The sequence below is a fragment of the Harmonia axyridis genome, chromosome 1 (genome assembly GCF_914767665.1).
Source record: "Harmonia axyridis chromosome 1, icHarAxyr1.1, whole genome shotgun sequence".
Lineage (NCBI taxonomy): Eukaryota > Metazoa > Arthropoda > Insecta > Coleoptera > Coccinellidae > Harmonia > Harmonia axyridis.
In genome coordinates, this window is record NC_059501.1 from 57838871 (window position 1) to 57860799 (window position 21929).

Consider the following 21929-nt stretch of genomic DNA (forward strand, 5'->3'; position numbering starts at 1 on the left):
ATGCGAGCTTAATCTCACCCCAATAGTGTAGTTCAATGTGTTTTCTAAATTTTTCTCAATAAAAATCTTTATTATTATTAGGGCCGTCGTTTTTTGGTTTACTGCCGGCAATACATCAATCAGTTTGAATTTCAGCTCTAAGAGGAAATTTACACATTGCAGGACACAAAAAGGTTATTTAACGTTGATATCTGATACATCGTCAACATTTTTCAATCTTCTTCTTTTTCTAACACTGCCTATCCATGTGTCTTCTGTAGTTATTCGAACTTCGTCACACTGAAAACATGAAACTATTTTGCGAATTATGTTTTCAGGGGATACTTATTCGACATCATTTTCAGCTCTTCTTTAATTGTGTTTGAGTAAGTTACTGCGTCCACCCACTTTGAATTTCACGAAGAAGTCCTAGCAATTATTGAAATTCTTCGTAGAATCACTGACGCCTTTGGAATTTGCTTGACGACAATTACTGTTGATTCAAACAGCAAATCATAGCATTCGGAAGGGTTTTCCAATAGAAGCTTTCATTTCAAATAACAACACATTGAAATTGTTGAAATCCACTGAAAAAATGGTGAAAACTATGGTGAACAAAACTAAAGCACTTTTGATTTAACACTTTGAATTTTTTATTTAAGGTCCATATGTAAGATGTGGTCCACTTCATTTCTTCACAATCGATTCAAAACCTTCAAGATGGAATTCGTGAAGTTCTCGAGGATAGACAGCCGCAAATGTGCGAATTGTTCATAAAAAATTTTATGAAGAGTATATGATGCTGTAACCGTAGACGTGGCGGTAAATGGGCTGATATCGTTTTTCATCATTAATGGCATAAACATCCATTGATTTCTCTTGAAATATACACTTTTTAGCAATGTCAAAAAGAAACCTTTTATTGGAAAACTGTCAAGCAAGTATACTAAGAATGAAAAGTCTTCAATATCGTCGGCTGAGAGTGTAAATCTGCTATGTCTATAATGAACAATTTTACAGGAGACCAACAAAACCGTACAGTACAGTGTTATAATAATAATAATAAGAGAGTTTATTCATGAAAATACATTCAATGGAGTTTATTGAATGTATTTTCATAAATAAACTCTCTTATTATTATTATTATAACACTGTACTGTACGGTTTTTTTGGTCTCCTGTAAAATTGTTCATTATGGACATAGCAGATTTACACTCTTAGCCGACGATATGAGTAATAAGCTCAACTCGCCGTCTGAAGATCATCCAGGTCTCAACTCAATTCGATCAACGGATCCCGGATTTGGACGTACTGATAGCGAACAATCTGCATCGCAGATATGCATGCCTCCAATATAGTTTCACTCACTTGTTTCAGCGTGAGATTCTCCACATTATGATTACAGATCACACACCGCTTTGTAGATCCTGAGAATATTTGTAGAAATACGCCTGAGAACTCCGAATAAATATTTAAATTGGTGAGATTTGACCGAGGATTTTGCTCCCTCAGTAATTACCGAGTTGAGATTATAGCATCGACAAGGCATTGAAAAAGCCATTCCTGTCATATTGATGACATAAGAATCATATTCATATTAAGTCGTTGTTTATCTTAACGCTTCTTCACCTTACTGATGAGGACCAAATGCCCGAAACACATATCTACGGTTAGCATTTCTTCTTGAGTGATTTCCCATATCCAATTCATTTGTTACTTCTTGAATATGAAGACATTAATTATATTATTTTCAATTATCTTCAATCGTCTTTACTGCATTGCATAACATATTAATAATTCGATTTGAACTCGAGTTATAAATAAATGTAATATTCAGATTTCAGTTAAACCTACCTACGTTATTATTTAAACAGACTCTAAAAAAAACGTTACGGGCGTCAAATGTCAATATACGTACCGCATCAGAACCATGGATCCTACTAATTTTTGATAATCGGTAGTTCCAATTATCAAACTATTGAAAGATAATAAATTAGTAGGATTCAGGCTCAAATGCAGTACGAATATTCGCATGTGCGCGTTGGTTTGTGGGAGTCTTTATAGTGTAACGAATTCGCAAGCCCTACGCCACTGCCTCTTTCTAGAAGTTACCGGACGCACCGAGAGCTCGATAGAAAGATCAGGACGCATCTAGAGAGAGAGATGCCAGCGGTATATAACCAATCGAAGCCGCAGAGCAGAATAGTGCGACGGAAACGGCGGTCAGTGTCATACACTCAATTAGATATAAGTTGTAGAAATAAATTAATGTAGTAGTGGAAATAAATTAGTGTGATAGTTTAAATAAATATTCTGTAAATAGTTGTTTATAGTTGTGTACCTGAAATAAATTAGTGTTAGCCAGAAGTACCGATTTAATTAACCGAAAAACGTTACAATACAGATTTATTTTTGCCGTTTCTGCGGCGACCGCATTGCTTCTGATCGAAGAAAATTTGTTTTTATATAATTTTTTCATCAACAAAGTACAAACTTCGAATATTTACCTAGATAACTAATAAAATATCAACTGAAGTTTGTAAAAAATTATGATATATTGGGATCTTAGTTTGCCGAAGGAAAATTTCGGAATGAATTCGTTTATTAAGTATACAAAATCGCAGAATTCTCGTATAGGATTAGTCATAATATTTTAAGTCAATATTTCACAAAATATTGCCATACGTTGACATCCACGAAATATGCATGATTTATGTTTTTCCGGCTATTCGCGTCAAATAATCCGAAGCGGGCAAAAACCCCAAATGCTTCATGTAGGTTTAGAGAAATTTGTCATTGTGTAGAATGTGAATTTAGTAATACAAATGATATATTCTGTCAGTTATTTCTTGTCATAAAACATTCCATGAGTAATTTCGGAATATCCCTGTGAAACCACTCAGAATCTGAGATCTTGTATGAGTTACGAAAACCGGTTATTTTCTGTTTAGGCTTTGTAACTGTAACTTTGTAACTGCTACTTCAGGTACATCATTTTTTATTTTTGGTTAGACGGTCCATGGTTTGTGGAGTAGGAGTAACCCCAACGAAAGAGTAAAAGATGTGCCAACGATGATTTTATTCTGTTATAATTATTCCCCATTGGCGGCTTTTGTAGAAATTAATACAATGAACAAAACATAGATATTCAGTAGAAGCCAATGATAGCTATCAATATAACGAGATTATTATGCGACTTATAATAGTGGAGGACATTGCTAGGTGACGATGCGACAACCGAGTTACCCACAATGTCCGAGACGGTGTTAAATCGTTAATGGAGGTAAATTCAAACTTCAATGTATCATGGCGATGTGAAAATAAAAGCAGCAAGGTTTCACGTCATTTCATTTCGGCATTTTGGCCAAAATTCAACATTTTAATATTCCTTGCGATATATTAGCTCCTACCAACATTATAAGGTTGAACTTGCTTTTGGAATAATCTGAAATAATTTATTCATTAATTTTTTTCAAATAAAATAAAAACTTCTGAATATTAACAACATCACAAAAATAAATAATTCAGTAAGTTCTACAATCTACATAATGAAAAATGAAATGAAAAAGAATATCGGCAGTTTTGGTAATAACTAAGGTTTTATGTAGGTTTGGAATGTATGTGATATTAATGATTATTAATAAAGACTGGATATGAAAATGCCATACCTTCAATAATATGATAAAGTAAATAAAATGAAAAACCATAAATGAATGAATAATACTAATAATATTTATTGGGAGGAAGTTTATCTCACGCTAATCATATTATCTCAGTCAGCATATAATTCCTCATTCTTTCCTATTTTCACGAGGTTCCTATGCTTCAAAGCATCAAGCTTGTGGGCATTCTTTTCAACTTCTCAGTTTATTGGGCGGCTTCTTTGATTCAGGTTCCGGGACAATGTAGTTTTTTCATGCGGCTTCTCTGCTATTTCAAAAACTTTATTTATTTTCAATTCTCGGATTCGGATATTGTTTCCCGAAAAAAGGAAAATTGTAGAATATTTCTATAAATATATAACATTCAGGCAAACAAAAGAAATATTTTCCATGAGAGAGTTTTCAGAGTCAAAGTTCTGTCGTTCGCCAAAAAGTTCAGCAATATCTTTTTGTCATAAAATCTGTACTCGAAATTTGAAAATTCGAGTTTTGAGCTGAGGTTGTTATCAATACTAATACGTCCTCAAATTCTATTTTGTCCGGCAGTCTTTAAACATGAAAACTGTCGATATTTTCAAGGTAGGTTCGGATCTCGAATGTCGTAGTTAATACTGTTAATAGTAAAATTCCGAATAAGGTTTCCAGAAATATGAACGTTTGAAATTTAGTTCTTCTGATAATTTCAAAACTACAGATTCGATTTAAATGAAAATTCAAATTTTGAGTAATTCTAAAATGTTCTGGAAATTATGAATAAATATTTCTTTTTAACGTCCTATTAGCAATCATTACATACGTGCAACTAAATTTTTCAAAACGATGCAAAATACTTGAAATAATAATGGATGTATTCTCCTCTCGTTTTTTATTGGACTTTCACTGTTTGTGAAAGGGAACCCGAAAGCATTGTTGCATTGACTTTAGGCGGTTTTATACTTTTCTTTCCAATGCATTGATATTACATACTGTTCAGCGTCTTCATAAACGATGGTAACATCGCTTTTGAAGTATCTGAAATTCACTCATCGGGGTATTGGAAATAATCCATTCAGAAAATTTTAATGAGGATTGATGTGTAATGTATAGTATATCCAAAGTCACTTGAACTAGTCTATAAAAACGCTTGGTCAGAGATAATTGCAAAACAGTCATAAACCATAGGCGCACACTTTTCAAATCCTTTAGTTGAAAATAATATTTTTGCGTATGTATGGGACTCAGATGTCGATTCTTTCAAAAAATTTGTGACGTGAGTAGCTTTTGCTGTTACATCAAAAATGATACTATGTCATTATACGGTGTTATAAATTGATTATTCTTTATTGTCGACCTGTAATATACTATCAAGGAACGTTATCAACGATGATGAACTGATCGTTGCATAGAATTATAAGAGCACGAAAATTTTTGAGATGAATTCGGAAATGTTCTGTCTGAAGATCAGACGAACTAGGGTAGAATAGGTGCATGACCTTGAGATCCTTGAATGACATCCAATTTTCTACGTCAAATTGCAGCTACGTTGCCGAATTGAATTTTATTTCTTCGTTATTGTAAGGCGAAATTTATGTCCCTCAGTGGAAGCAGAAGGCTAAATGATAATGATGTACAGGGTGATTCACCGCGATGTCCTATTGTTTATGGAAAACTAATAATAATTTTGTGCTGAAAATTTATACAATTTCCTTTTATACCGGAAACAGAGTACTACTTTCTCATTTCAAACGGCACACCCAGTATATTATTGCATTATCAGATAGCTTGGTTGATGATAATTTCAGCAATATGGCAATACTTGAGTATAAGCTCAACGGTTCATAAGTTGAAGAGGTTCCTATAGATATCTTCTGAAAATTTTTTTGGAAAAGACCTCTATTTTTCTATTCATTCAGTCAATTTTACGTAGGTATAAAAAGAGAGGGGTCTTAAGCAAATCCTATACTTAAAGAGTTATCGAGGAAAAACTTGCAATTTCTCATTTAATGTTTAGTCTATGACTTCCAGAAAACGTAAAAATAAACTAAAAAGTCGAAATTTCATTAATTGTGATAAATTTTTCGTTAAGATGGTTGAAAATCCATAAACCAATAAAATTTTCAATTACGAACAATTAATGACATTTCATGAAATGTTTCTGTTTTCCGGAAGTCATAGACTACTCCACTCAGTTAGAAATTGTATTATTTCCTCAGTTCAAGTTTTTCCTCGATAACTCTTGAATTTTTCGTATTCAGAATCAGAATAAATATTCAAAGATATATCTAACCTATTATCAAAACTGTCCCGACTGATGGCTGGAAATAGTGAAATATTTCCTATTTTCTATGAAATACTTGATTGATTTTTCGATCCGGCTACGTAGCTGCTAATTTGACGTACTAAGAGCCTCAACATCATATGCCTATTCTACATGATTTCTCAAATATAACATTGCTTAAATCAGAAAATGTAATGAAAATTTTGATGGTAAATCTCATTTTAATCAATTCTTCCTTCAGTGGAATGAAGATATTTAGGATGCGAAATCATTTTCTTCAGAACCCGTCATATATCAATTCTGACTTTGGAAGTAAATGGAGGAATAGATTTGATTGCGAAATATTCATCTTTTTTTACACAAGCCATAGAATTGTGCCAAACATCATAAGTAGTCGAAATCATTAAAAGCATCAGTCACACAACGTACTAAAACTACGTAAAAATGCATTTCAATAATACCCAAATGGACCACACTGGTCTATGCGAATTATTAGGAAGTAATTAAGAAGTGATAGATGCAGCCAATGAGTGTAACCAAAAACGCTCACAAAGTGGAAAGGGGAATACGAGGGGAAATATTCAGCCAATAAGATCAATCAAATCGGGACATTCTTGTTTCCAAGACGATTTGCTAAATACCGGGGTTTATTTGAGAGTATTGATAGCAATATTTTCATGAATTCCAAAGGAATTTCGGAAAACTTGGACAACCCTTGTATAATTGAAATATTCAGGTTTCCTCCAAGTGACTTTGGATATACTATACATTAATGATTGAAAATTTTTGACTTTCATTATGCAGAGTGATTCACCGCGATGGCCTATTAAACGTTTAAGGAAAACTAAACGTAATTTTGAGTTGAAAATTCGCATGTTACGGTTTGAGTTAGTGATCTTGCTCCCTAAAATATTTTCAGGTCTTTGCAACTTCCGGTTATACCGGAAACAGATTACTACTTTCTTATTTCACACACCGCGTATATTATTGAATGATTAGATAAATTATTTGTTGAAAATTTCAGCAATAAGTTATTACTTGGGTTGAAACTCAACGGTTCATTATTTTATGAGATTCTTATGAAAAAAATTGTTGCCCCAAGAACTAATTTTTTTTTTTTTTTGGTATTCAAGGTTAGGTTAGGTTAGGTTAGGTTAGGTAAGGTTAGGTTAGGTTAGGTATACAAGGTTATACATAACTTCTTCTTCTTCAGGTTATATCTCCTCTCAGAAGGTTGGCTATCAAAATGGCTACCTTCATCTTTGACACTGCAGCCCTAAACAATTCAACAGAACTGCACTTGTACCATTGTCTCAAGTTGTTTAACCAGGAGATTCGCCTTCTTCCGATGTTCCTTCTTCCCTTTATCTGTATCTGTATCTATATACATAACTATCTGTATATGAATCTATATACACTCAAAAGAATATTGCTCAGAAATGACGTTGAACATCGGGTTTCTAGTTTATGCTTCGAAAACGAGTTATGTATAGGTCATAAGGCAAAAATAAGTCTCTCGGTGTCATCTACACTACTATATGTTTGTTCAGTTTATGTTGAAACATCCTGTATATGCATACAACTGTTGTTTGCTAAACGGTAAACGAGTGAATAATCTTCCAAAATCTTCCGGTTGTGGAATGCCTCTTCTCACAATCAGCCCTATCACTGTGTATATTCACAAAGGTTACCCAGAGGGTAATCGATTCGGTAGTGGAGGATGCTGCACATTCAATATTAAATACCTAATGCACTTACCTGCTTGCAGTCGAGTTGACACTAGTGTTGGATCTCGATCTCCTGTTGATAATTGAATCCCCACAATTAACCACACCGCCCTTATTAGTGATACTGAACGTGCGTAGCCTGTAGAGATCATCACTGAGACGAGGATTGTATGCTTTCTCTGGCAAAGAACATACTCTAGGCCTGATATGATCTGGTACTGGAAAAAGAGAGACAACGTCAGAATCAGATAATTATGGCATGTGAATTGTAAAAACCTGTCAGAATTTTTAATCATTTGTCAAATAAATGGATAATAATTTTTTGTCATAAACACGGGTTTTGTGATGTTGAAATAGAAATTACAATAATTCAAATAACGACATTCTGTAAACAAACAAGCATTGGGTAGAGACTTATTTATTCACTTATCTATTGATGAATCTTACGAATATATTCATTTTTTTGAATTATTTATGTCTAAGCAATGCTTATGAGAATCATTCAATAATTTTCATCTATCAACTTGAAGGCGTAATTGATTAGCATAAAAATTGATATCAGAGAGGCTCTTCTTTCTCATATAGCGCTCTTTTCTTCAAAGAGCACTCAGAATCGTAAATTGTGCAACAAGTGGGGAAAGTCCAACTTTTCTCGCGAGTGTGGAAGTTTGTGGCACGAGCCTGAAAGGCGAGTGCCGCAAACACACGAGCGAGTGCTGCAAACACACGAGCGAGTGCCGCAAACACACGAGCGAGTGCCGCAAACACACGAGCAAGTGCCGCAAACACACGAGCGAGTGCTGTAAACACACGAGCGAGTGCCGCAAACTCACGAGCGAGTGCCGCAAACACACGAGCGAGAAAAGGACTTTCTCCACATGTTGCACACTATACTTTTCCTACAACTGCACAAATTTCAATAATTCAAGTAATGGACTCGATTCAAATCGAAATGGCCTTCGTTGACAGTATTTGCTAATTTATTGCGTTTTTATAGAAACGACTCAAAAGCCCAATTCCATTGGTCTACCAAGGGAGGTGTAGGCAAAGTTCCGTGAGAAATAATATTTCCTACAGTATGAGCAATACATAGTTTTGAAATTGAGTAAGCTATGAAGAATACGCTACTTTTCAAAGCAGTTGTAGGAAAACTAGTTATAGTTATTCGTTCATTCTTTAAATCAAGTATATTCGGTTTTCTGGTTTCACCATGGCGGTATCAATAGTAAGAATTTCGGACAGGCAGAAATCTGAGTTGACGTTTCACCTCATCTGCTGTCATTGAAAGTGAGTGACGATTAATCGGTTTCGAATTTTTGTAGATCAGTAGCTGCATCAACTAATATCAATTGTTGAAATATAAACTAATATTGGTAACACTGAGTTCAATTTTGTTGTGTTAATCTATCTCTGTGATCAATGTAATGACTTGTCTGTCGTAAGTTGCAAGTAACCCAACCTTATACAAGTTGTAATAATATACAATAAATTCCTGTTAAAATATCGAATATAATCTTATATCAATGACAAACAAATGGAAACAGAGGCTATTCAATTGAAAGCCAGGAGTAGTATAGTATATCCAAAGTCACTTGGAGGAAGCTGAATATTTTGATTATACAAGGGTTGTCCAAGTTTCGAGATATTCCTTTGGAGGCAGTGAATTTATTGCCTAACAATACTTTCAAATGAACCCCGGTCTTTAGCGAATTGCGGTATCCACTTCAAAGGGACATCTATGGCCAAGCGTTTTTTGGACTAGTTCAAGTGACTTTGTATATACTATACCTATTAATTTTTTTCGACTACTCAGGTGCAAAAAATGCAACGAGTTCATATTTAGTAGAATTTATGTCTTATAATTTTCTTAATTTTTGCTCGATTTTCGAAATTTTTCCGGTTAATTGTAAAAGAAATTATAATTTTTGAGAGATAAATGAAATTGTCATCATCGGTTTGTTTTAAGAAATGAAATTTTCCTCGATATGATATTCGAAAACTAATCGACAATATGAACCGAGGTATGCAGGCAGTAAATAAAAAAAATTTAACTGAATTAAAAAAAGGACGTTTCTTTTGGTTTTTTACGATACAGTTCAATTGATTGGACTCTACTCATTTTCCTTTTTCTGAATATGCAAATTCGTAGACAATACGGACACACTTTCATTATTATTATTATATATTTTTTAAGTTTAGGGATATTATGTCCGATATATGATTGTATTATTGGATATTGTATATTGATGTTTGAGAAGGTTTATAGATGGCAAACCAGGTCGAAGGGTAGGATAGGTGCAAAACGAGCCACTTGAGCTTAGGTTGCCTGGCCTCTTCTCGATGTGGTACTAGGGATCTGTATCTATTGTATCATATTTATACTACACATAAATAAATTAGGTAAATAAAATGAATAACATGCCATTGCCCATATTTTTTGTCAGAAAGACTTCCTGCAATGGTATTCGATTTTCATTCCCCATGTCTCTTTAGTGCAATAACGTTGACTCCAGTTGGGCTTACAAAGTAGCTTAAGTCCTTCTAAATGAAAACCCACTGCAAGTCTCGATATTTGGCAACCTCAGAAAATTTAGAATTGTGTTTGGAATTGACGAAAATCTATTTGTTCCAACAGCTTGCCCTGAGCATGCATCCTTTCGATGGACATAGGTAATCATTGAAGTGTTTCAAGTGACGTACACCTTCTTCCTCCAGTAAATTCACGAGACAGTGATAGTGGCTATATTTTTTAACTTTCGAACATTCTCCACCATCATGCCACATACTTCCTGAGGTTACTTCGTCAATACAAAAATTGTTGTGGTAAGCCTTTACAAGAAGTTATTTATTTCTTCCCGGGTAAAAAAAATGATTTTCTAGCTTTATATCTATCATGGTTTTTTCCAGAAGGGTTTGAGTTTTCCAAAAATTCGAAATATCCATATTATGTGCAATAAGTGTCTTTGATTTCAACATGGGAATATGCACCATAAACTTGGTGGTGATATTAATATTTGGCTATTTTCCATGAAATATGCCAGCATTGTGGTTTCAGCAACTTGGCCTTAGACCAGAGAATAGCTGGAGTAAAACTGTCAGGCATCGGTTATAGACTAATATATGGTAGGATCAGTTTGATAGGATACGAGTATGCTAATGACATCATAATAGTGGCTGAAAACCAGAACGACCTACAGATAATCGTTTTCCGCTTCCATCTTTCTTTAAAAAATTATATGCAAGCATCAATTGCAAAAATACAATCAATGGTGATATCCAAGGAACAACGACTATGCAAACTTTCCATCAATGACAAAATAACAAACTTTGACATTTGAATGAATACCTTGGTATAGACAAAATGAGCGGGAGGAATGAAACAAAGGAAGTAAAACACAAATTACCAATATCGATAGAATATTCGGAGCAGATAAAGATTTCATATGGAAGAACAAATTCATTTCCATGGAGACTAAGACCTGTATATAAAACATGTATCCGCCCAATAAAGACGGCTGAAACCAGAGGAGACACACTCTTCACTTAATGACTATTAAGAACATCAGAAATAAGGTAACTGAGAATGATGGCAGTATACAGACTGATGAATAGGAGAAAAAACTCCGATATAAGGAAAGTTTATGTTGTTAGATCGGTGAGATTGCGACGGAGAGAATGGAATGTATAGTATATCCAAAGTCACTTGGACGAAGCCTGAATATTTCTATTATACAAAGGTTGTCCAAGTTTTCAGAAATTTCTTTGAGGCCAGTGAATTTTTTGCCTAACAGTACTTTCAAATGAATCCCGGTATTTAGCAGATCGTGGTATCCACAAAGGGACATCTGGCCAACCTTTTTTATGGACTAGTTCAAGTGACTAGTAACGGGAATGGAAGATAACATCAGACTCCCAAAAATAGCTAGGCACAATAAACCCAACACCAAAAGACCCTAGGGTAGACCACCAAAGAGATAGTCAGTGAGTTGGACTTTTGTGTCTCAAGAAGCCTCAGACTGAGGCGGAAGGGATTAATGAACATATCTTAAAACTAATGGAAGCGAAAGAAAATGATGAAGAAATCATACAGACCATGAAAAATTGTTGGCTTTGCAAGAATTTTTCCCTGATTATTCAAACTAACATATTGGTAATAAGAATTGGCTGTGAAGACATTCACATCAGTAACAGTAACAGTAATACTTGATACAAAACACTACTATCAGTTGAAACATTGAGTGTACCAAAATGTAAGATTTCTCAATGATAATGTTAATCATATCAAATAAAAATAAAAATAAATGTGTATTGGCATTCACGATGAATCTTCAAACTGCACATGGCATGACCCTGAAGGCATTGTGGGCAACCTCACGATATCGAACATTATCAACCGGTGAAAATCTGACACATGTTTCCAACAGACTATTTGAAGTATATACCCAAGGGTAAATAGCAGTGGCTTACGGTCAATACTAGATTTCCGTTGAAACAATTTGCTGAAGTACCAACAGATTCCCGGAAATAGGTCTGGTATAAAAATACGATTATTCCTAGAAGAACTAAGATCGTAAGTAATTTTTATCTCTTTTTGAATAATACTACAATAAAAAAAGCACTGACGTGCTTTCGTCAGCAACTTTCACATGCTTATTTAATTCGTAAAAATGTTACTCTTAAACGAAATACCTATGTAAAGTTCTGCTTCAATACCTTTATGTACTTTATTTCGTGTTCTGAATATAAATCCAAAATCAAATCTTCCTGGTCTTTGACATACCATGGATACATGGAATGACGTAATACATGTAACAACATCGTTTCCCAATTTCTCGGATAATTTTTTTCACGAACGAAAACAGCATATAACAATGACAAATGCATTCTTGGGAGGTTGGGTTCTTCTTCATAAAACTTTATGAGTTGAGAATTTTTTTTGTACCTTTGAATGCTCTATGGTTCATTCATCATTGCTTGAAAATCATGAGAAAAGCACTTCTTTTTTCGAAGAAATGACGTGCAGAATCATTTCTACTTCTGGTTCCATATTGGTGATTATTCTCTTGTTCTGGAAACATTGTTTCATCTCTGTGAAAGAAGGTAAGACATCGAAGAATGGAAACTTTTATATAACTTGCTATTTTATTCATTTTTGCTAATCCTGCTTTTATTCTCAATGTACATTTTAGATTCAGAAATAGTTTTTGATCTCTCGATAAAGAACCCACATCACTGATTATTTTTGTTCGAGTATTATTTATATAAATGCATTCAACTATCGAACGTTGTTATATGTTTATATTTTCTTTTAGGTGTGCTTTTGGTTATTTTGAGTTCTTCAATGATATAACCATATTCAATGCAAATGTCCTCCGACTCCTTATTCAATAATCTCACTGAGAAACCATATATTTATAATTAACATAATATCAGTTTTATTTTTGATATTCCAAGCCATTTTTATTATCTCATCAGGTGTTGTTGAAAAATGGAACTTATCGGTGATTTACGTTTTCGTTCTTCATCTAATTTGTATTTTGTCCTCACTTTATGCATTTTGAAATTGCTACAAAGAGAATATTTTATTCTTGTTCTCTACGGCTTGAAGACAATTGACTTCCCCACTTTCGATTGTTCAAATGCTATTGAATTAAGAAGCAGTAAATATCCGCCCATATTTTTTGTGAAAAGATTTTACGAAAATCGTTAAACACATTTGACGTTCATCCAGGAAAAGGGAATTCACCCTTTTTATATGAAATGAAAGTATTTTGATTTGTGACAGACATTATGTGACAATTAGAAGCGAGGCAACTCGACATACAAATACCCCCTTCTAACATACATCAGATTTGATGAAAAAACGATGAAAGTTTACATGCTTTGTTTCAAAATAAATCTCGTGGTTATCTGCATATAGCCGAAAACTGACACAGTTAATGGATCTGCTAAGTTATGGGAATGTTGAACGAAAAAAATCTCGCTTAGGACTTAGATATGCTGAAATTATTTCGACAACACCTTCATAAAACCTGTTGTAAAAGCGTGATGAGACATGGTTTAACGAGTTTGGTACGTAATAATGTCAACGAAAATCGAAAAAAAGACTATAAAAGTATAAGTGATGTTGAAATTCATTATCTATTTTTAGCTATCATAATGTTCTTGCCATAAGGTGGAAGAGTGAATGAAGAATATACAGGGCGCGGCAGAGCCGACTGACGAGTTTCAAAGATCTATTCAAACAAAATGATAAAAGTTGAAGAAAAATGGTTTTATTCATTCGAAGCAGTAGGAAATATAGTTTTTTGGTCAAGTTTAGAGAATGATATCACTAAGATGGCAGCCGTCCGCAGCGACACATTGATGTAGTCGATTTTGGAAGTTTTCGACCGCTTTTCGGCATATCGCTAGCGGTATGGCCTGGATTTCTTCGATTACTTGCTGCTGAAGTTCTGGCAGGGTATGTGGACGATGTTTGAAGATCTCATCTTTAAGGTGGCCCGAAAGATAGAAGTCGCAGATGCACAAATCTTGTGAGCGCGCTGGCCAACCCACATCCCCTCTCAGTGAGACCAGTTTCCCTTGGAACATCTTTCTCCTGAACAAGCAGGATTTTCTACGGGTGGAATAATAAATCCTCATGCATAATCCTCCTCAAATATCGGTCTGACATTCCCAAAGCTATCGCATGACTCCCTGCAGAGTGTCTTGGTGAATGCTCGACTGCTACTCGAATAGCCTGCACATTTCCGGTATTCTTACCTATCTCGGTCGTCCATGTCCTCGACCTCGTCGTGTACTTCCTGTTTTCTCAAGTTGACGAGCCCAATATTCGATTGTGTTTGCAGAGACTGAAACGTTGACAAGAATGCCGAAATGGTGCCGAAATGCCCGCTGGGTTGTGATCCAAAACGGTTATTTTTGTAAAACGTGCGAACGGCAAAGCCTGGATAAAAACTACTGACTTTGAAGAACACAAAGACCCCTTCCGCACCTACATACCTGCCTCACCACATCCCGAGCAATGACCTCTCAAAACTCGTCAATTCTCTCTGCAGCACCCTGTATTTGAGTGTTATGTAGCGTCAGAAAGAACAGACTCGATATGTAAAGGGTTTTCCACAGAGAGATTCAGATTCATTTCATTGTGGAAGAAGTGTCTTTGACAACGAGGTGTCCCATCAGAAAATTGAAGTCAAATAACTCATTATCTTTGAAACGGATGAAATTTTGGAAAAATCGATAACAGGATGCTTTTCGACAATGGACTAGTTTTCATTTTTTTGTTAAGGATTAATTCTAAAAATTTAAGTAAAATGAAACAAAAATGTGGAAGAATCATTGAAATATCTCTAGAAATGAAAAAGTTATGGGACTTTGAAGTTGCACTTGGAAGAATAATTTCATAGTACGTGTAAGTGTCGTGACGTCACACACTAGACGACTGGTATTCGCAGAGTGCTTACGAATTCATTGGTGTACAATCACTTGTGCCGTTCGTGTCGTGTTTTGGTCGTTACATGATGGCTGAAATAACTTACTATATACATACATATAAATTACTTTTTTCTCTTTTTACTTTTTACTCCTCACATAAATATGTTTTGCCATTGATAGACTTCAACAACCAGTACTCAACTACAAACTGTTTATGAAACGTTTTTTAAATAAATCATCGTTATAAGTTGAACCATGATGTAGCAAACTCAAAAATAGATACTTAATTGAAAAGTTTAACTCCTTTTATTTCTGCACTGAGATAAGATGGATTTGAAGAAAAAACTCCATCACTGCGAAGATATCTATTTTAGGCAAACTGTCACTTTGGCCTTTCACGAAGCCTTCTTCCATTATGGTCACATAAAAACAAAACTCGAGTTAAAACTACACTGTACTACTACAAACGGCGCGAGAGCCTTGGCGCGGCTAAGTATTTAAACGTAATTTATGGTGTAGCGATCACAGGCAAGAGCCGTGACGTCACAGACCAAATACGTTCCGCGCTAAAATACGTAAATTTTAATAATCTATTTCTCAGTCATTTATTGATGGATTTTCAAAATTTTTTCACTGATTTATTTATTTATTTTTTGCTCTATATTTTAATTCTATCGTGTCAAATATAGTATTATCAACATCACTAAACTAGTCCATTCTACAGCTGAAAAACTTTCTTGAGAAATATACAGTTTCCCTTTCAAAAAACATCAACCTTCTCTATACTTCTGAAACGGTAAGTAATTCATAAGATCTGTTATGAGTTTCATATAAACAATGAAAATTACTGAAAAAACTTTTTGAATATCTCGAACTGAGAAACTAAGATAGGTATAGCGAAATATTTGAATCAGTCATTTTTTATGAATGCCCTTCAATCGAGAACGAATCAATATATCCATAATCTGCTTTCTGATTTCTTTATATTTCGAAAAAATAAATCTGAGTTCTTCGAAGATTTTTTCTTTTATTCTTCTCCCTATTCTTCCCGCGATGTTTTCAGTGAGCATCGAATTCGGGATACCCTGTTCACCCCTAAATGTATTTAAGAATCAATAATGAAATACTTTTATCATCAAAATTTTATCCCCCTATTCGATTACGTTCCCTAGAGATTCATATAATTGAAATTCATTTCTACACCCTTACTCCCCCTTATCCACATCTACTTATAAACGCCATAATGGAAATGTCAAGTGTTGTTCAACCTTTCATTTGGCCAATGTACTTTGACCGTATCATATGTCTTTTTCACCCCAGGAGCACATCCAACGCAAGCGCCAGTTCAGGAGAGCAGGAGCCGGACGAGCATTCCCCTGGCAGGAATAAACCGCCTGAAACGATAATTACTCTGCACAAGATGAATGCCGCCAATTTTCAGCTCACCTGGAATTTTCGCCGGAATAAACGGTAAATGGGCAACCGGTTGCATGTGCCGTGAAGCCGAGCAGTGAAGATACCACTTTCAATAATTCATTAACGGCACATTATCTTCAGTGAATTTTTGATGATGCGGTGAATTTTTAATGGATAGTAGAAATAACGTTGGTCCGTCTAACTCCCGGAAATACTGGGGTGATTTCAAACGAATTACCGATAACTCGGATACAATAGCAATTCTTTGTTTGTTATAATGTCAATGGTTCAGAATATATTGATGCTAGGTATCAATTCTCGAAATATACAGGAAGATTGATGATGGATAGCAATTCGAAAGTTTATAGAAAGGGAAAATTGTGATCTTCTTCACTATTTCAAATTAAAATTTTCACACTATCTGACCAAGTGTCCTCAAAATATGGTTGATCCATAGAGAAATAAACATAGATAGAGGGAATAGAGTATATGCAATTTTCACATGTCTCCAACATGGTTAGATTACGTTGTCGGATTGTGATATATTTTCAAATCCACAATTTTACTATATCGTTATGAATGTATATTATATTGAATCTGAATGAAATATATTTATTTGAGTGATTCCCGATTAAATATACAAATTTGAATATTTGGATATCAGATATTTTTCCTAATTGTCGAATTTATAATAAGCAGAATATTTATTGTTTTCTGTATTGTAACGAAGTGAAATTCGTTACTAGAATCACCCGGTATAATCCACCCCAGGTATAGAATTCAGAATTATTTTACTAGAGTCAACTCGTATAATTTACCCCAGGTTTAGAATTCGGTAATTATTTTACTAGAATCACCCAGTATAATTTGCCCCAAGTTTAGAATTCCATCATTATTCTACCAGTCATATGAGTAGGTGAAAATAAAATTTTAATTGAGAGCAGTGAAGGTATTTTTCGTCCTGTTAAAAAAAAATTCATTTGGAATAATTTCTGATTTATTCATTTCATGAAAATATAACGATGCAATTTAAAATATCAGCCTATGTATAAAAACTTCCGTGCGACACCGTTATAGACGTTATCTCTTCAATATGTTCTTTTTTTACATGTTGTCGTTTGTTTTTCATAGGTATACCGCCGATTTTGAGACTCGAAATTTTTCCCTTCCAACCGAGATTACAAGTGAAATATTTCGGAAAAGGAGGATTAGTCTCGCCGGTGTCTTCGAAGTATAAAGATATTTTCCGATTTACTCCTGTCGGTGTCTTCGAGCTAGATATTTTCTTATAGTTATTGAGCGGATCGTTTTGTGGTTTTCCTTGAGTAATAATTTAGAGTTTAATTTTTAGTTTACAATTTTCCTTTTGAACGTTGGACGTTTTAGTGCCGTATTTTATATTCGTGAATTTGACACTTAGCACTTCTGTGACTTTCCTGTGTTCCATCGATACTTTCCGAGTGTGATTTATTTGTAATTTATTTTATTTCTCAGATCCGTCTTTCTCAAGTGGAATCTGTGTGTCGGGTCCCTTTTTGCGAGCAACTCTTATTTGGAACCACCAGACGGAATTCCTTATCTTGTGGAGAGAGGTCGCTTATTTCCGATTCACTGATCACCGTGGTCATTTCGGTGAGTCACCCTGCCCAGTCTGACTTAATATCCATTTTGGTGGATGCGCCGACACAAGACCTGATTCGAAGATATTGTTCAGGCTTGCTTTTTCTAATAAAGAGGTACGGAACACAGGATAGGTAGTCACATCTGACTTATTAGACTGCATTTCACACGCCAATCTGCATGCTTTCCACGCTTGTCCGCACTTTACCCTTTTTATCATCGCTCAATTTGCCTGCTCACTGCTTACTCATTTCTGCTGCTTGATATACGCCACCTGCTCACTTCGCTTATTTCTCGTTCCGTACCGTGTTGCATTGAATATATTTGCTTTTGGTGTTTAGTAGCCTTTTGCATATTGTATATATAGGATATTGTTGTATATAATTTGGTGTTGTACATAAGGGAACGAAAAGTGTTAAATATAGTGTGTTTCGTTACAGTGTCGTTTATTTGTCTCATAGACATTCACTGACATTTAGTAAAAGAAATCAACACTGGTCAATCGGTCTTACCTTAGATTGAATCTAACCCTTCTCCAACTGTTTAAAAGCTACCCAGGGTCGATAATAGTGAGCGACGTAAGGAATTGCGACCTTATAAAACCTATCGCAATTGGCGCCCGAGGTAATATAGGAGGGAAATAGTAAACAATCATCAATCCGAAGAAAGTCGCCGTCACAGTATCTATCTGCTGAAATCCAAAGTTTGGCAACTTTTGCTCTCCTAGTGTCATCGGTTGTTTCACGTCGTTTGGCGGGCTTGATGTTTGTTTTCTAAATATTCGATATATTGAGGTACTTATTTAAATATATTTAGTTAATATGAAACATTGATTCACTATGGGGTTCAAGAAGTGCGTTCTTCGTGGAGAAACTCGCGAATTGAGTCAAATATCGTATCACTGATATGTTTTCATTTCTACGCGCTTCTTCTCAAATCTGGTAGTTCATGTTAGGGACAAAATTTGCTTACTGAAAATGACATATCCTCTCTCACCCTCTATCTATGTTTATAGTTCTGAGAGTTGATCTAAAAACTTTAGCATTTCAAACGATGTAATCACTAGATGTAACTAGCGAGGGAGCTTTGGGGCTACAGCAACCCCCTCAAAAAAAAAACTTTTCAGAGAAAGTTAGTCCTTGAAGGAAACATTCTATATCTTATGGAATTTCGTTCATTATAAGCTGTAGTAAAAATAAATCCATAATTTTCATATGAAAAACAAGGCTTTAATTTCCATATTTAGAATGATCCGATTCAGGGCAAATATGCGTCGTTTCGTTCGATAATTTGTTGCCATTTTGAAGGTAATACCATTATGCCTCTCTCATAGAAGCCCTCGTCCTTATTGACAAAAAATTGTGACAGTCGATTTCACCAGCAAATTTGTTCGCCATGTACAGGAACAGATGGTAATCACTTGTGCTCATAGTAGATAGTTCCCGCCAATCCCACCAAACTCACAGCAAAACCTTTCTGGCTGTCAACCCTAGCTTGGCTACCGTTTCCTCTTGCTCATCGAGTTTCGACCAAGACCGTTTTTGCTTGACGTTGTCATAAGGGAATACACTTTTTATTACCAATCTAAATTGGAATGATTTTATTGCGATTCAGAAGCAATCCACCGATGTGAACTCGGTCCATTAGGTTTTTTGCGTTAATTCGTATGGTACCCATACATCGAGCTTCTTCTTAAGACCAGTCTTATGCAGATAGTTTCTCATGGTTTTTTGAGCAATTTTCAGCTCTTGTGCAATTGTAACAGTGCTTACATGACGGTCGGATTAGACAATGTTCCTGATTTTACTTATCGACTTTTTTGACAATTGGCATTCCAGAGCGAGGGTCATCTTTGACAACGGAATGACCGGAACGGAATTGATGGAACCGAGACCATAAACACTATTTTCATTTTCAAATCATCGAAGAAAAACTGTAAAATAAAGCCTATTTTCTCTTTGCTAGTGTCCTTCTTTGACGCGCCCAAACTTATCTCGAAAATGTCACAAAAGTTTTCATTGTACAAAATTTCATCTTTCTAACGTCATCTAATGGAATCCGATCAGACTAATACAACGCAATATACATCCAATAGATAAATACTTTAATTGATCCGATCATCTTCTCCAATATAGATAGAAAATCTTGGTTGTTGCTCCTCAAAGATAACAATAAAATTTGAATTTTATTGTCACCAAGTAGAATATGACCAGTTGAACAACATGATAAAAAGAAATATTATTATTTCTTTGGATCAAGTATCATGATTGAACAGGTACTACATGTTCCTAAGGCCGACGAAGTTGCCGACGAATACTTTTGGATTGCTCGGTCATAAGAAAATATACAATTATAATACTCTGGAAAGGTTCCGAATCAAAACAAATATCTGGCTTCAAAGTTTCGGATTGAGCAACAGATTTCTCAAACATAAATCTGTGTTATCATTATTCACGTGTTCAATTGATTGAAGTTCTACTCTTCGACTGATTTAACAAAATTATATGAAATGGATTTAGAAACTGCTTGAATGTGAATTCAAGATGTGAAGGTGGAATTATCGAGAATTCACGATTTTGCGATATTTGCTCCTCAATCGGAGAGCTTTCTTTTAATCTAGGTTGACATGGGTACTGAATTAAGATCGTTGTTTTCGCTTCGTGATTCTGGAAAATAAAATGAACTCTATTCCAATTTTAGTATCCTATTTGTGCTGTTCCTTCGTCGGCAAAGAGAACGCCGACAAGCCCTGATGAGTTTACGTGTCTTTCAGCGTCAATATGGATATTAATGAATATGATGTGGCACCTTTTTGATTTTATGTTAATTAAATGATCCCGAGAGCAGAATACCATGGGTACATCCCGGCCATGCTTTCACGGATCCAAGGTCATGCTCAGTATTAGGTGGGGCCAGCTCGGTGTAGTGTATTAAGAGTTGTTTAAAAAATCACAAGACATCGTTATCGAACGCAATTAACGCTGCCCGAAAGATGGGGGCAAGTTGTGGCCAGCAATGGACAATATTTTGAATGATAAATGTTTCACCAGTTATTTACAATAGAGCCTCTAATTTCGGAAAAAAAATACGGCTGAAGCGAAGTATACGCCTATGTACAGGGTGGGCAAATAAGCGAGGTAAACGGCTATATCTCAGGATCCACTCATCGTAGAGACTTGCGGTAAAAATTTTTATTACTAAAGAGCACAAGAAAACACACTCGAAATTGTTTTGAAGTTCATACCTCTACCGCTAGGGGGCGTAATAGCTATCGTCGAGTAGAAAAATGAATTTTACTCGAAAATGTTTCATATGGAGTTGAGGAAAAAATATCATCACTGTAATCCTTGAGAAATTCTCTATCTTTTTGAATTGTCACTTTCGATTTTACGACATCAAATAAGGGTAGGGGAAAGGGAGAAATCTGAATGATTGAAGTGCCTCTAACTTCAGTTTGGCTCAACATTTTTGAGCAAATTAGATCTCGTCTGAAAGATAATATCTTGTTGATTGAGATCAAAATATACCCATGATAAATTTGTTTTAGCTGCTTTCGATAGGGGGCGCTTAGTCATATGTTCATTGTTTTGTTCATTTTACTTCGAAAGTTCAAATGTAACGATAGGATTCTCTTAACAGAAACAGAAATTTCATCAAATTTGCATGAGAAAACCTGCAGGTCGCAATGCGATAGTTTCATGCAGTTTTAATTCATTCGTTTAATTACTACACCCATCTACAGCCTAAGCCAATTACAGAATGGGGAAAAATACAAAATTACAATAAACATTATAAAAATTGAATACACAGATAACATCCTATAGAGAT

The 21929-nt window shown here is 35.0% G+C and overlaps 1 protein-coding gene across 2 annotated transcripts in view; it reads right to left on the reverse strand.

Moving 5' to 3' along the window:
- The window catches only part of LOC123678590, a 290215-nt gene that overhangs the window by 119211 nt on the left and 149075 nt on the right, over positions 1-21929 (reverse strand). For both annotated transcript variants that reach the window (XM_045615723.1, XM_045615718.1), the window contains exon 4: positions 7657-7843. In XM_045615723.1, the coding sequence (XP_045471679.1) occupies positions 7657-7843 (187 nt within the window). The remainder of the gene's footprint in view (positions 1-7656; positions 7844-21929) is intronic.